This window comes from Rhinolophus sinicus, linkage group LG07, assembly GCF_036562045.2.
Source record: "Rhinolophus sinicus isolate RSC01 linkage group LG07, ASM3656204v1, whole genome shotgun sequence".
In the NCBI taxonomy this organism is placed as follows: Eukaryota; Metazoa; Chordata; class Mammalia; order Chiroptera; family Rhinolophidae; genus Rhinolophus; species Rhinolophus sinicus.
Window position 1 is genome coordinate 51,805,728 of NC_133757.1, and position 15,612 is coordinate 51,821,339.

General features: G+C 53.9%; 1 protein-coding gene and 1 long non-coding RNA gene across 4 annotated transcripts in view; one reads left to right on the forward strand and one right to left on the reverse strand.

Annotated features, from left to right (window-relative positions):
• Positions 1-1,217: 1,217 nt before the first annotated feature.
• Positions 1,218-3,291, reverse strand: COMTD1 (catechol-O-methyltransferase domain containing 1). 2 transcript variants are annotated; one of them, XM_019745780.2, is made up of 7 exons: positions 3,065-3,291; positions 2,780-2,907; positions 2,427-2,532; positions 2,220-2,338; positions 2,077-2,131; positions 1,685-1,878; positions 1,218-1,470 (listed from the first exon to the last, which is right to left on the reverse strand). In XM_019745780.2, exons 1-7 carry the CDS (start codon positions 3,156-3,158, stop codon positions 1,318-1,320), a joined length of 849 nt encoding a protein of 282 aa, XP_019601339.1. In that variant the 5' UTR covers positions 3,159-3,291; the 3' UTR covers positions 1,218-1,317. The 2 variants fall into 2 exon arrangements, with proteins under 2 accessions (XP_019601339.1, XP_019601340.1); XM_019745781.2 differs by having other exon boundaries at positions 1,685-1,818; positions 3,065-3,290.
• LOC109454824 (uncharacterized) overlaps positions 3,284-15,612 on the forward strand; it is a 135,185-nt gene continuing 122,856 nt past the window's right edge. Inside the window, exons 1-4 of one of the 2 annotated variants that reach the window (XR_012498526.1) lie at positions 3,284-4,805; positions 7,938-8,004; positions 8,584-8,818; positions 13,750-13,923. This is a non-coding gene — a long non-coding RNA (uncharacterized LOC109454824). Of the gene's footprint in view, positions 4,806-7,160; positions 8,005-8,583; positions 8,819-13,749; positions 13,924-15,612 lie in introns of those variants that run through there. The other variant, XR_002138528.2, reaches the window with a different exon arrangement.

The window sequence follows — 15,612 nt, forward strand, 5'->3', positions numbered from 1 at the left end:
CTGGCCCTGGTGACACCTGCAGCCCCTGGATGGCCTGCTGCTCTTTAGCTAACCAGTGGCCCTCTCATGCTGTGGCTGAAGTTCACCTGGTCCAGTACTCGGGACGGGTGTGACCATACGTTGTGAGATGTGGTGCAAGAAAGTTAGCAGTTTATCAAGGATCTACTTACAGAAAATTGGACCTGTTCACCCATATGTATCCTAATATGCTTTTATGAGTGGGAGGCGGGGTAGGTTTATAACCAGGGGCCTGAGTGTTGTCTAAAATGCAAGGTATATCCCAGGAGCGTAGGAGTGTGAAAGTCGCCACCTGTGGCTCCTGTGGCCTTGCTTCCAGCAGCCTCTCGGTGGACTTCCAGTACCCAGGCCTAACCAGGTGGTGGCAACACCGCGGTGTATTCTAGGCTGATGCCATTTCTGCCTGAGGTGGTGTTAGTGGAAAGAAAACTTAGTACCTGAACCTGACCTTCCTGTGGCGTGGAGATCTTCCTACAGGATTGGGGAAGTTTAAATGAGAAAACTGAAGCACCGGCTCCCTCTCTGCCTCCACACATAGGTGGTGGTGCTGGAAGCCTAACTTGCTCTTCGTCTTACTCTGGGGACTTGTTGAAAATTGCCGTACTTATGGTCTCCTACCGATAGGACCGTGCTTCACACCCCTGGCCAGTGAGCCCACCCAGTCCCTCACCTTTCTCCAGGACTTCAGGGGGAGGATGGAATATATACGTAAGTCAACCCTGAGGTCCTCAGGTCTAAGTCAAGTGGCCTGGTTTGCAGAGGTGAGGCCAAGCTGACAGTTTGGTGAAAACCTGGGCACAACTGGCATAACCTACTGCCCTTCTAGGCCTGTTGTCAGATCCCAGATGTGGACTCCCAGTCCCAGCTGCACTGAACAGAACTTGGTTCACTCGTCCTTCCTAGGAAGAGAGGTAGGAGGGAGACCAAGGGGCCTCCACCCAGGATCCAGCCCTCAGCCTGTGGAGTGGGGCCTCTGACCAGCCGCACACGGCCAGGTCAATTTAAAACTAGATCTGCCTCCAGTCAGTCAGAGGCTCCTGTGGTCTGGCCACAGTCCTGGTGCCAGGCTGCCCTCAGGACTGTGCCAGGGAAGGGATGAACTTGGACCTTAACACTCCCTTTTGCTCAAGAAACTGCTTGTGCTGGGACTTCCCTCCCTGTCTACCCCACTTCAGTGCCACGTATGGACGCTCAGAAGATTGTGTCCCAGACCCCACTTTATTGACATGTAAAACTCAGGGTCAATGGCTGGGGTTCCCAGGTCCCCCCCCCCATCGAGGCCATCGCTAGAGGCAAGGCTTAGATCTTAAAGGCTAAGGTGAGGCCGTCGCCCAAAGGCAGGAGGCTGATGTGGACCCTGGCATCCCGCAGGATGCGCTCATTCAGGTTTCGCACGCACTGGGCATCTGGGTCCCGCGGCTGAGGCTGCAACACCTCTCCTCCCCAGAGAACCTGCGGAGGGGCGGGGCATGATGGGGGCTTCGGAGGGAGGTGCCTGAGCAGGAGGTGGGCGAGGGCTGGAGCTGGGGAAAGCCTGGGGGCTCGCCTGGAATACCTCGAAGGAGGGGCTTACGTGAGTACTGGGTGGTGGTCTGGGGGCGGGTCATAGGGAGGAGCCAAAGGGAAAGCCCTGCCCGGAGGATCCTTCCCCTAGCCTGTCCCTTACACTGAGGATTGCGAGGACGCCTCCCGACCGCAGCAGCTGCAGGCACCGCTCGTAGTAGGCGGTGCAGTTTTCCTTGTCGGCGTCCACCACGGCCACATCGAAGGTGCCGGCCTCGCCCGCCGCCAGGAGCTCATCTTGCGGGGGAGGGAGGGGCAGACGTGGCTGAGTTCGCAGGCCACGATGGCTGGAAGCCCCTGCCCAGACACTTACCACTCAGGGACCCTGGTCTCGAGAGAGCCAGCCCTGTCACCCTGACTGTGGCCGCATACCGTGAGGCTGGGCGCGAGAGGCTGTCATTGCCCCAAGCCCATCTGGAGGACCTGGTCACTACCTCGCACCCGATGGCCACACTTGGGAAATGGTGCCAAGCCCCTTTCCACTCCGGTGCTCACCCAGGGTCTCCAGGGCGGGCTTCAACCGAAGATCGATCTTGTGTTCTTCCTCAGCCTGCGAAAGGGGCGGGGGTCAGAGCCAGCAGTCCCTCCTCCCGGAGCTGGGAGTGGAGTGTTCTGGGTGCCTGACGAAGGACACTCACCTGCCTCCACAGGGGCCGCCCTAGCTCCGGGGGCCCGGGGTTCACCTCGCAGGTCACCACACGACCGGCTGGCGGCAACGCCAGGGCCAATGCTAGGGCCGAGTAGCCTGTGAAAGTTCCTGGGGACAGGGACACCGACAGCCTCAGGACACAGTGGAGAGATGGCCGGTGACTTCGGCTCCCAGTGATTGCGGCTGCGCGCCCTACCTAAGTCCAGCGCCTTCTTGGCCTTAATGAGCCGCGCCAGGTTGGCCAGAAGCTGGGCCTGCTCACAGGTCATCATGGAATACCCCTGCGGCTGCTCCAGAGTCAGCTGTGTGTGTGGGGGGGAGAGGGTCGCACCAGCCCTGCCAATCACCCAGCCACGCCCAGGTTCAGGATCTCCCTCGTGGGCGTAGCCTAGGGGAACGCCCCTCCCAGGGAACGCCCACCGCGCCGGGGCTAGGAAGACAGAAGCGCGGAAGCCTAGAGTGAGTCACCACCCTGCCCAAGGTCAACGCAGCCACTAGGGTCCGCAGGGCCGGAGGAGGGCGCCTGTCCCCGCCCCCGACCCCGCTGACCAGCCGCAGGCTCCGCAGCGCTGGATGCTCGCGCAGGGAGCGGCTCAGCAGATACTGCCACAGGGGGCTGTCCTCAGCGGGCAGTAGGCGCTTCTCTCGCCGAGATCGCCATGGAGGGCAGCGTCTCCCTGCCGGGGAGAGGATACTGGGTCAGGGCCTGAGACTCCAAGGTGCCAGGGGTGAGGTTCAGCCTCAGCCAGCCTCGAGGATTCACGGGCTCTACTCCCGCGCCTGTCCCGCTCGCGGAGGCTCTGTCAAGGGTGCCGCAGACTCGGCCCTACTCACCCAGGAAGAGACCGGTAGCGAAGGCGGCGCCCAGAGCGGCCGAGCCCAGGGCCAGCGCGGCTGGCACAGAGAGCCGGGGTATGGGCTGGATCATGGCACGTGCAGGAGGCGGCGGCGGCTGCAAGGTCACTTGCACTGCGGCTACCCGGACCGCACTCGGACCCTTGGGCTCTCCCTGTTGCGCCTTGTCCGGGTACTGCCCGCGGAGCTGCGGCCTCGAGCGCCATCTGGCGGCCCCACGGCCTTACTGCAAAGCCCTGCCCAAGTGAGCCGGGCGCCATCTGGTGGCCGCGCTTGGAACTTAGCCTGGCCGGGAGTAAGACCTGCATAGGGTCTGGCGGCCTGGGTCAGGGAAGAAATCTTTGATATGCTTCTTCCTCCTCTCTACCATTTAGCTGAGACCTCCCCTGGGGCGTGTGTGGGAGGGTGCGTGGGCCGTCGGTGTAATAGGATAGTAACAAGTACAAAATGATAGAAATTAAAGGAGCCCCTGAGAAGAACTGAGAATCAGACCAGGCCTTTGGGGGAGGTGACCAAGGTTGCTGGTTGAAAGAGTGAAGGACCCAGTTTTGGGGAACACAACCTAAGGTGGGCTAGGAAGCTCTGGGGCAGGTCAGGTTGATGGGGCGCTGAGACGATGTCCTTAGAATCCTGGGTACCAAATACACATGGGTGTGAGATCTTGGGCCCATCAGTCTCTCTGAGCTTCAGTTTCCTTTGTGTAAAGCGGGCACCACAGTTACTGTAAATGACACCAGATCCCACAGCCTGGCACACAGTATGTCCTCAATAAATGGCAGCTGCTGTTATAGGTTCGAGTGAAGACATCTTGGGGAGGAAAGCAATTAGAGGACAGGTGAGGCCCCCTTGCAGGTGTTCTGCAGGGACATTATCCAGTAAGCACTGATTGGACACCCACTGTGTGTCAAACTGTGAGGAGGCGTAAGAGGCTGTCTTGGCTTGTATTCTTAGTGAAGCTGGATTCAGGGACCACGGGACACAGCACTGGTGAGGAACCCCAGCTTCACAATTTCCTGTTCTGTAAAATGGGGTTATTAATGGTCGATAGGGGATGAAATGAGAAAATCCAGGTGAAGGACTCATACAGGGCCCAGCACTTAGTGGGCTACATTTAAAAGGAGTCAAAGTCCAAAGGGCAGAAGGTCACCCGGCTGATGCTCTGCAGCTGCCCCCTGGGGACAGCCCAGTTAGTAACCACACTGTCCAAAGTAGAGCTCCACTGAGGGCTTCACCGGCGGGGCTCAGCGCCAGCAAGGCCTAAAAACAGGCTTGTTGGTGGTGTGGGGGGGGGCGGTCAATGAGAGAGCGAGGGGCTTGACTGAGGCTGTAGAGCAGGTTCAGTTGGAGAGAAACTTGGAGCACCTGACTGACCCAAGCTGCGGGAACCCTGGGCCTTGGGAGGTGACGCCCGAGGAGGCCCAGTTCTGGGGCGGGGCTCCGGGAGCCGAGGGCGGGGCCTCCAATCAGGCCAATCAGCCGGCGCCCCGCAGGAGGTGCGAGGGAGGAGCCTGCTCTGCCGCCGCCGCTGGGGCTGGCGCTGGGGCTGGGCCTGGGTGCTGGGTGGGCCCACGTCGGGCTGCCCCGCTCCTCCCACTTCCCTGTCGCCAGGCTAGCGGCCGGCTCGGAGGAGACGCTCCTTCCCCCTTACCTTTACATCCTTTGTGTCCTGCTTGGCCCTGTAACTGTTTCTCTGACCTAACTACGACTCCCATTCTCCAGGGTAAGGACTGATGCTGCTGGTCTCTCCTCCCCCAGAGCTGAGCACACAGCAAGTGCTAAATAAATGCTCTCTGAATGGTGTGCTGGCGGTGCTTCAGGCTCCTTGCTGTCTAAGCAGCCAGTCTAGACAGTAAAAATAGTAACAGGGGGGCCGTTTATTGACCGTCCCTGTGAGCCTGTGATATTCCCATTTTCCAGGGGAGGAAACCAAAGCTGAGAGAGACCACCTCTCCGTGCTTACTCCCCAGACCCTGCTCTTGCTTTCTTAAACCCTCTGACCCCCTGGCCAGAGTGGGAACACGCGGATGAGCTTCTCTACAGCTCGGGGCCCCAGCCAGAACCAGACTCCCCTGCTGGGGCCCCTCCACCAGGCCAGCCGCCATGTGGACCTTGGGCTCAGCCCGGGCTGCAGACCCCACTGTCTCCCCTGCCTGGGAGTCCAGGCTTGGGCAGGCCCCCAGCTCACACCAGAACCTCCCTCCACCAGCCTGGCTTCAGGCTGAAGCCCACGGAGGTAGGGGGGCAGGCGGGGAGGGGAGGCATGTCACCATATATCCCCGTCAGATTAAAAAACTAATTTGAAAAGATTAATGTATTCCATTCTTGTTACGCTGGCTCTGATACCTCTGGGCCTGCGGCCGCTCTGCCTCCTGATTATTGAATTTTTATGGCCTGGTAATTAATTGCAGATTCCCTGTTTTGTTCTATTTCTTTTTCTCTGACATTTTAATTTCAACAAAAAGCAGTGGTCTCCATGCAGGTTCTCTCTGGAGATCCTAATGGTCTATAAAACAGAATGACTTATAGATGTGGCACCCACTTCAGTTGGCGAGCGATTGTTTGAAACCTTGCTGATCACGCAGAATTTAATTTTTCCACCTCCCTCCCCCATTTGCTCCTCATTTCTTGTCTCTTCCATTGCAACACCAGCATCTCAGCTCACAATGAAGGGAGCAAAGTGTTGCCTCCGAAACTGTTACAGCTTCTTTTCCTAGAAGTCCAGGGGGCTGAAGACAAAGTAGGTTTTGATTCTTTTCCTCAGAGGTGGCCCTGGAGGTGGTGGGGGGAGCTGGACCTCCGCAAAGGGCCATGTGGACGTGGGCAGCTGCCCCAGGGAAGGAGGAGGGCCATTTCTACCTCTCAGTTGCCCTTTTGGCCAAATGCAGCTGCCCCATTGGGCACCAAGGAGTCTGCTGGCTCATGAAGGCAGCAGAAATGGGTGCCTGTACATTCCCCTAGGTTCACACCAGGAAGTCCGGGGTTTGACCCCTGACCAATTCTTAGCCAAACCAGGTCACTGGGGGGAACAGCTATTTGCAAAAACGGGCCTGAAAGAGGCACCTGAGTTTTTATCCTAATGCCCCCAACTTCTCCGTCTCCCAGCCTTACTAACATCACACAGGCTAGGCCCCCACCCCATGGCCCCCCAGTACTAGGTGGGGCAGGGGCAGAAGAGTAAGCTCATAGAGTCAAGTTGGGTCTAAGGGACTGGAACTCGACATCTTCAGGGGCCAGGCAGGTAGGTGAGGGGAGGGTAATAGGAGCAGTGGGGGCTGTGGTGCCTCCAAGCTCATGCCCCATCATAAGGCATGGCGACCACTTGGCTCCACCCTATGCTGCCATGTGGGAAGATGGGTGCAGTGTGGCCAGACTTAGGATTTTCCAAGAAAGGTTGGAAATATGGCTTTCAATGTAACACCTCACAATTTACAAAATTTGGGTTAGACTTTTTTTTAAAATAAGTTTTATTGGGGAATATTGGGTATCAGTGCACCTCTCCAGGGCCCACCAGCTCCAAGTCGTTCTTCAATCTAGTTATGGAAGGCGCAGCTCAGCTCCAAGTCCAGTCGCCCTGTTTCAATCTGTAGTTGTAGGGGGTTCAGCCAGCAACCTTGTTGTTAACAGCTCGCGCTTTAACCAACTGAGCCGTCCAGCCGCCCCTCCAGCAGCTCAGCAGTGGCTCCTCTTCAAGTAGTTGTGGAGGGCGCAGCACTGGCCCATGTGGGAATTGAACCGGCAACCCTGTTGTTCAGAGCTCCTGCTCCAACCAACTGAGCCATCCAGCTGCCCCTAGACTTTTGTTTTAAGCACCATGTCAGCTGAACTGAATAATACATCTTTGATCTGGCCCATGGCACAACTGTTTCCTGTGATTCAGAGCATGGATCAGAGAAGCTGGGAGATGGAAGTGGAGTCCAGCAGAGCCAGAAGGATCTCAGTGGCTGGTTGACAGCCCCCCCCCCCCCATCCCTACCCCAGGAATCTTCTTCCTACCTTTGGGCCCTTCAGTCCCCCTCACACTGAGTGGGCTCTTCCCAAGCAGCTGTGGGCTGCCAGAGGCGCCTTTGGGTCTGTCTCCAGGACCTGCCTTTTTTAGGTCTCCTCTCTCCACAGAGAAACTGTATACAGCCTGGAGTCTGACCACATCTGGGTAAGGTCTGTCGGACTCCCCAGAGAAGATGGCAGCTTTGCACCTAAGACTTCAGGAGGCAATGCCCTGACTCCAGGGTTCCAGGGGCCTGTTTCAAGATGAGTGGATGGGTACAAACAGACGTGAGACAGGCTTCTGGGGCTCCTGAGATGAGCTGAGGAGGACAGCGGCCCATAGCCTGTTCCTGTCTCCTCAGTGCTGAGCTGCTGTAGAGCTGGCGCCGGCAATGCCCCAGTCTCTTGTGCTTCAGTTTTCTCATCTAGATAGGCCGAATGGCAGGTGCCAGCATACTCATAGGCTCCAGCGTCAGATGGATGTGGCTTCAAACATTGGTCCCACCACTCTGTGGCTGTGAGCTCCGAGATCCTTAGCTAGAAAATGGGGATGCTACTTCTGTGTTAGTGTTCCATTGCTACATAATAAACTGCCACACACTTAGTGGCTTAAAACAACACCCATTTATTATCTCAGCGTTCTGTAGGTCAGAAGTCGGGCAACGAGTGGCCAGATTCTCTGCTCAGGGTCTCACCAGGCTAAAGTCAAGGTGTTGCTGGGGCTGCAGTTCCACCCCAGGTCTCCAAGCTCTGGCTATTGGCAGGTTCAGTTCCTTCTCACAAAGCTTCTCCATTTTCAAGGCCAGCAAAGGCAACTTGAATCTTTCTGGGTCTTCAAATCACTCTGCCTTCCTCTTCTGCTTTTAAGGGTTCATGTGATTACATTGGCCGCACCCAGACAATCCAGGATAATCTCCCCATTTTAACGTGAGCTGGTGAGTAACCTTAGTTATACCTGCAAGGTCCTCCTTGCCAACCATGGGAATAACATTGGTGGTGGAAATCATGAGAGGATGGCAAAAGTCTGCCTGGCACAACATCCAACCTCTGAGAATGGTTGTATGGATTAAAATACCCCTGCCTGGTTCCCGTCCCCCCATCTTGAGAAACGCAGGATTAGATATTTAAATATGTAGGATTCCCTACTGCCGCATGAACAGAAGTGGGACTATTCCTCATGGCAACCTCTCTGGTAGCGAGAATTGTCTCCATTTTCCAGATGTGCAAACCGAGGTGCCCAGGTGTTAGGTAATTGGCAGAGCCAGGATGTGACTTGTCTCTCTCAGCTTCCATAAAGGTTTGTCATCTCACCACTGGGCCCAAGTCCAGAGCTCCTAGGTCCAATGGAAATTCTTTTAGTTCTTTGGGGAGGCACCCACTATGTGCCAGAACTTTACCTGTGTTTCAATTTCTCTGGCTCAATTCAGGGGTTTTGGGAGTCCCCATTGAATGACTTAGGTGTGTGTTTCATGGTGTCACCTGTTTTTTTCCTCCTTTCTTGTTGGGGTGGCCAGGGGTGTTTCTGCAGGACACCTCAGCTGACCCTTAGGAGCCTTTACATGGTCAAGATTTCATGGGGCCCTTTGGAGAAGTGGCAAAGAAAGTCTCCCTGCAGCTTTTACCTCTTTACATTGAGACACTGGCCTACATTGTGAGTCCTTCCTGCCCCAAAAGAAGACAAACATGCGTACTTCCCAGAAGGCATTGCTCCCACCTATCAGATGCACGGCGCGAGACTCCAACGCAAATGTGAGTTAGTGATTATGTGAAGGAGAATGATGCTCTGGCAAGCAAGTGTGACAGAGGTGGCGGTGCCTGTTTCTGTTGGGGTGGTTGTGGTGGAGCCTCTATCCAGAGGTGGGCTGGTGGTGGCTGTGTTCTAACTAAACAGTCCTATGATGGGATTGGGTGGGGCTTCTAGCTGTGACGTTCCTGATTGGCTGGTCCTCCCCATAGGCCGCTCTTTGCAACAGTGGAATTTGCTCTTTGCTACAGAATGGATTCTATTACTTGTAACAAAGTAGAATCTGCTGTTTGCCACAGAACAGCTTCAATGGTTTGCAATTAAGAGTCCTGCTTGGAAATGCTTTGTGGGACTGATTTTCCCTAATCCAGCGGACACTGTTACCCTCTACTTCTGAGCCATTCCTCCTTTTGTCTTGCCAACAGTAGCCTGATACTGTTCAAGTGACTCTGGGGGATGAACTGTGATCAGTCTCAGGCTGTCACAACCAACCTAGTCTTTTTTTCAAGATATCTGCTCTCACCAACTGCAGTTCATTTCTGGCCAGAGACCACGGGTTGCTTCTCAGGACATTTCCCTCCTTGATGATAAGAAACCCCCTTTTCTTGTTTAGCCTTTTCTTACCTTGAATGGGGTTGTGTAAAGATGAAATGCTTGGAACCATAGCAGCCATATTCTGGCCATGAGGCAAAAAGTTTAAGGATTGAAAAGAACCAAATGGTGAGGATGGCGAGAGGAAAGATGGAGTGTTGGTCCTTGAAGACATTGTCTAGCCACTGAACCACCCCAGCAACTGTCTACCTCCAGACTACTTGTTACATGAGAAAATGGAACCTTTTATGTTTAAGCAAATGATTAGCTACATATTACTTGAAGCTCAAAGCATTCCTAACTGATATAGGCCCCCAACCAGGGTGGCCTGTGCCCACCGGGGTGGCTTGAAGTTGGTACTGAGATAAACCTGTTTGTTTTTTCTTCAGCCTAGAGTGACAGATTCCATACTGAACTTGAAATAATGCCCTCTAAAGGTGAGGATTCATTTTTCTCAAGAGTGAGCTTTCTCATAGGAGATGTCCCATCTCAGACTAATGGCAGGCCTCGTCCCTCCCCGTCCCTCCCCACAGCCTGATGAGTCCAAAGGCCAGCACTGGGCACCCGTTGTCGCCCTCCTGCATGCCTCTGGCCACCTACATTTCTCACTTATGCTTCAGTGGGTCAGCCGGGGCACTTCTGCTTCAGGTGGTGGGTTTAGATATTTCTACCTGGGGATGCTCTTTCCCAGGGGACAGCACAGGTGAAAGAGGCCCACCACACAAGTGCTTTTATTTTTTAATTAAATTAATTTATTTTAAATTGGGGAACAGTGTGTTTCTCCAGGGCCCATCAGCTCCGAGTCATTATCCTTCAATCTAGTTGTGAAGGGCACATCTCAGCTCCACATCCAGTCACCGTTTTCAATCTTAGTTGCAGGGGGCGCAGCCCACCATCCCATGCAGGAATTGAACCGGCAACCTTGATGTTGAGAGCTCGCGCTCTAACCAACTGAGCCATTTGGCCGCCCCACAAGTGCTTTTAAAGCCTCTGCCTCAGTCAGGTCTGCAGATGTTCCAGTGGCCACAGTGTCACTTAGCCAAGCCCAAGCACAGGCTAAGGATCCATGCTGTACCCCCTACATGGTGTGGGCCCCTAAGGGCACACATGGGGCAAAGGGTGTGGACGTGTAGCCCTATTATTGGTGGTGGGGTGAAGAGTCAGGAGCAGCAGTCCAATCTATACACTGGTCCCTAGGGCCCCAGGGTGTCCCCACAGCTGTGGGTGCAGAGGTCCCCCATTGAGCAGGCCCTTGGCAGGGGACACGTGGGCCGGGGTAGCTGGAGCTGAAGATTCCCCAATTGATTTAGCCTTAGAGGAAGAACCTGAAACTCTGGGAGTCAGAGTATTTACCTGGGGTTGCAAACCAATGCCTGCCTCCACCCACCCTCACTGCCACCCTGCACCCCTGCAGGGGAAGGAGCTGAGGGGTCAAGCTCATCATACCTGGGTCCAGCCCAAAGCATCTGCCTCCCAGCCAACACGAACTCCCAGCCCTTTCTTCCCTTCTCACCACCCCTTTGCTCAGCATATGCCCATCTCCCCCGGAGATGCCAGGAAATGTAGCCTGGGACTCAGGGTTCACACTGCATTGCATAGGAGACCCCGCAGCGCTTGTTTATATCTGGCACCCCGAAGGTGGCCTGGGGACATATTCTGTTTGCCTTGATCAGTGTTTGGTTTGCTAGAATGGAGCCAGCACTGAACAATCAGAGAATTTCACAAACAATTCAGAGCTGATTTCTATTTCTTTGGAAAATGCAGATGATTTGACAACACTGGACCCATTTTACTGCCTGGCAGTTTGGCTGGTACTGCGTGGTACCTGTCCCCACCCCCATGGGGCATGTGCCTTTGCTCCAGTCCCCACCCCACTCTCCCCTCTGCCTCAAACCCGACAAACTTCACTCGTATTCCATATTGGTCTTTGTGCTGCTGGCACATGATTTAATCCACTACCCAGAGGCCTAGTGAGGAGCGATACCCACCCAGGGTACACAGCCAGTCAGGGGCTTTTATTTCTCTTTCTTCCTGATGAGAACTTCATCTGGGTCCCAGCGAGCAGCCCCTCTTCTGGGCTCCAAAGCACGCGCCCAGTCTCTGCTTCTAACCCCCACTGGTGCTTCTTCTCTGCAGAGCTATCCATGTCATGGCTGGAGTTCAGAATACCCCTGGTTAGTGCTGCCCTGAGAGCACAGTCGGGGGACCCAGTCCCTGAGCTACATGGGGAATCCCCCTAAATGTATAAAAATGGGATCCTAACTGCTGATACTTATACGGCACTTGCGGTGCGCCAGCGACTTCTTGTAACTTCATGTTAACTCATTCAGTCCTCACATTTAGCCCCACGTTGCTGATGAGGAAGCTGAAGCACAGAGAGATTAAGCAACTTGCCTGAAGTGGCACAGTGTATAAGTGGTAGAGTTGGGATTTGAACTCAAATCCTCTGGTTTCAGGACTTACAGTTCTTAAGCACTGAAGTGTCCTAGGAGAAATTCCTATTGAGGTGGCTGCTTTTCCTTTACGTCTCCTTTCACCCTCAGACTTGCCCAACAAGGTAGGATTGGGTTTGGCTGTGAGTGACAGAAAAAAATCCAAGAGAACAATGGCTTAACCAGGAGAGCAGTTGATTTCTATTTTATAAGTACAGCCTGGAGGTGGTAAGGAAGCTCCAGGGTCAACAGGCCTCTACTCTGATGTGCTTCTCCTCATTGAGCAAATTGACTGCTTGAGCTCCAGCCATTACGCCTTTACCCCGTAAAGGTGTAATGGAAGGGTAAAGAAAGGGACAACATAGGACTCATCCCCTTCCTTTAAGGACACTTCCTCAGAGTTTGACAGGATACTTCTACTTGTATCCCTTTGACCAGCCCTTAGTCACGTGGCCACACGTCAGCCTAGAAATCGTGTTTATTTTAGACCAGGGGTGTCCAAACTTTTTTCAACGTTTTTCACCAAGGGCCATATGCGGTAAAATACACAAACAGCCGGGCCACTCACTCGAGGTGAAGTACGTAATGCCTCACCTAGTTTATTTAAGTAAACTAAATATGTTTTTGGAGTTTGCTGTGGGCCAATAAAAAATGGATCGCGGGCCGCAGTTGGCCTGTGGGCCGCAGTTTGGACACCCCTGTTCTAGAGGATTGTGTGCTCAACTAAAAATAAGTTCTATGGGGGGCGGCCCGGTGGCTCAGGCGATTGGAGCTCCGTGCTCCTAACGCCGCAGTCTGCCGGTTCGATTCCCACATGGGCCAGTGGGCTCTCAACCACAAGGTTGCCAGTTCAACTCCCACAAGGGATGGTGGGCTGCGCCCCCTGCAACTAGTAACGGCAACTGGACCTGGAGCTGAGCTGCGCCCTCCACAACTAAGATTGAAAGGACAACAACTTGACTTGGAAAAAAAGAAAGGCCTGGAAGTACACACTGTTCCCCAATCAAGTCCTGTTCCCCTTCCGCAATAAAATCTTAAAAAAAAAAAAAAGTTCTATCATTAAACGGGAAACATTTAGCTTCATAGCTGCATTTTACAGATAAAGACTCAGGGTCAGAGAGAGGAATGACCTGATAGAGGTCACACAGCCAGGAAGAGGTAGAGCCTGGATCTTCTGTCTCTGGGTTCGTTGGAGCAGGTGGGGCTCCAAAGACACACTCTGACAATTTCCTGGCAGGTGAGGGCGTCTGTGCATATGTGCACACCCCCTCCCGGGTCTCAGGCAAGCCTCTGGCAAGCCTCTCTGGGCCCAGATCTGTCATCCTGGCAGCAGCCATGTCCCAGGCCCGACTCCATCCATCCCACTCACGCCGGCATTGACTGTGCTTGGGCACATTCCTGAGGCGGCCTCAAGAGCGCTGAATAATTCAGGCCTGCATACCGGGATAATGAATTTACTGACAACCCAGTGTGGTCTTGGTACTTACATTTCAAGAAATACTGAGTCCCCAGGCCCACTCACCAGGCTGGGGATGTACATAGACCGAGAAACTGTTGCTTCTGCCTGCCTCATGCGGTTCAGGCCTGATTGAGTGGAGACCCCACTGTGGTCTCACTGGTTCTTCAGCTGCTTGGGCAAGTGGGGAGTCTGGGCAGGGTGCCTGCCTGGTGGGAACTTTGGGGTGAGGTGGAAGTGGACCACGGAAGCTTTGAAATGCAGAGCTGGAAGGGAACCCAACAATCCTTGGGTCCTGCATGCCCATTTTCTGAACAGAGAAACTGAGGTGGCAGAGGGGACAGGCCTATGCACCTAGACACTGTGTTCTGTGGCGGGGAATGCTGGGGTGACTTTGGGGCTCTGGCAGAGAGAGCTGCTTGTTTTCCTTCTAACCTGTTGGTTCCCCACCGCCCAGCTGCTGAAGGCTTGCTGCTAATGGCTCACAGCTGCCCCTTCATTGGCGCTGCATCCTGAGCCAAACAAGAGCTGCTTCCACCCAGAACGCCATGCATCACCCCGCACAACCTGGGCAGGCCGTGGTCAGGGACTGACTGATGTGGCAGCGCATGAGGTGCCCTCAAGACTCAAGGTAGGACTAACTCTGTGATGCTGTTTGTGTTCCGGAACCCTATGTGGGACCAGGCTACGGCTCGACCCCAGCTGAGCCCACATTCTGGTGTAACTTTTACCCCTTCCCTCTTCTTCTCCTTCTCACTCCCCTTCTCCTCAGAGTCTCCCTCAGTCCGTCATCTGATTAAGAATCCCCAGTGCAAGCTCTGCTTCTAGGGAACCCACCTAAGACACCTGCATTTCCTGGTCCGAGCTCTCCTGTCTGAGGACTCCCCCCAGAGTGCTAAGAGGGGCTCAGAGCCAGGAATCCTTGGCCCTGGCTCTGTTGTGTGACTGTGAGGAAATCTCTTCCCTGGGCCTCAGTTTCTCCAATATGTGACTGGGGTGAGGGAAGGCTCTCTCAGGTCCCTTCCAGCCCTGAAGGTCTATGATAAGACCTCGGGTACCAGTAAGCCGTCTGCCCCTGCCTAGCTCCACACGTGCATCCCACCAATGAGGCATCACTTTTTCTCGAAGTCTTTTTCAAAATGCGAAAGCAGCTGAGGTGAGAATGAGTTTCACTTTAGGTAATCATGCTGCAGGGCAGATTCTCTCCAGGTGGGATCCTAGAATCACTTATACTAGAATCCATCACCTGAAAGGTGTTTGTTATTAATATAGCCCTTCTTTTTTTGAATGTGGTACTTGATGTCTGGAGCTGCAGCAGCTATGTTTAAACTATGAGGAAACAGCATAAGATGTAAACAACAAGTTAAGGATGGTGAAATAGAAATATAGAAAGAAACTGGTTTTCAATGGCATTTCTGAATCATTGCACAAAACCTGAAAACTACTACTACTAGAATCTTAGTGTGTGAAATAATTGTCTTTATTGCTCAAGCAAGTCTTGGTTGACTTGCTTTGGACTGTTATTTGCAGCCCAAAGCATTCCAAACCAACAGTCCTTATCTCGTTGAATCATAATAACAGTCCTTTAAAGTAGCAATTATTGGCTCAGAGAGTGACACAGCTAAGGTCACATAGCTGGCAAGTGGCAGTGCATTTTTGGGCCAGAGCTTTCAGGTTGGGAGGAATTTTGATTATTGGTCATTTAGCTCCTGTCTCCTCTGTGCTGTGTGTCCACTGGGAATAATCCCCTTCCTTAGCCATTCTGGTCTTTGGTCATTCTCTCTCACATCTACCCCACCCTAGGTCTCAGCTCAGAGACCAGGGCAAGGTGCCTTGTAGGGTGGGGAGGAGGGGGCAGCTACTGTCCATTCCTTCATGGAGTTTTCCTAATGAGTGGCCAGATCCTGGTACCAAAGACTGAGGGGAAGGCCAAACCCATTTTGGAGATAATTCTGGCCTCTAAACAGCCCCAGACCTGTGTGTATGTATGTGGGGGGGTGGGGGGGGGAAGGGGGGCTGCAGCTTACAGCAAAAGAGAGAGAAAAAGCTCAGAGATACGAAAATAGACAGCTAGACAGAGGGAGAGGAGAGGAAGAGAGAGGCAGAGCTAGAGTAGGAGGCGGGTGAGAGGAAGGCAGAAGAGAAGGATCTCAGGTTTTAGAGAGAAATGTTGAGCTAAACTGACAATGAATGTCACAAACTAGTACGTTCCCCCTCCCCCAGCTTCAGCTTCAGCTTTCTCAGCGTGGGATCCACTAGGGCACCTCCCAGGACAGATGGCTCTGTGCTGAACTGTAGCAGATGCCCAGTGAACAGGCTC

Coding starts and splice junctions, on each gene's coding strand:
- COMTD1 (XM_019745780.2), bottom strand. CDS start 3,158: ATGATCCAGCCCATACCCCGGCTCTCTGTGCCAGCCGCGCTGGCCCTG. Junction 2,132..2,219: donor GGCGGCCCCTGTGGAGGCAG/GTGAGTGTCCTT, acceptor CCCCTTTCGCAG/GCTGAGGAAGAACACAAGAT. Junction 1,471..1,684: donor GCGTCCTCGCAATCCTCAGT/GTAAGGGACAGG, acceptor GCCCCTCCGCAG/GTTCTCTGGGGAGGAGAGGT.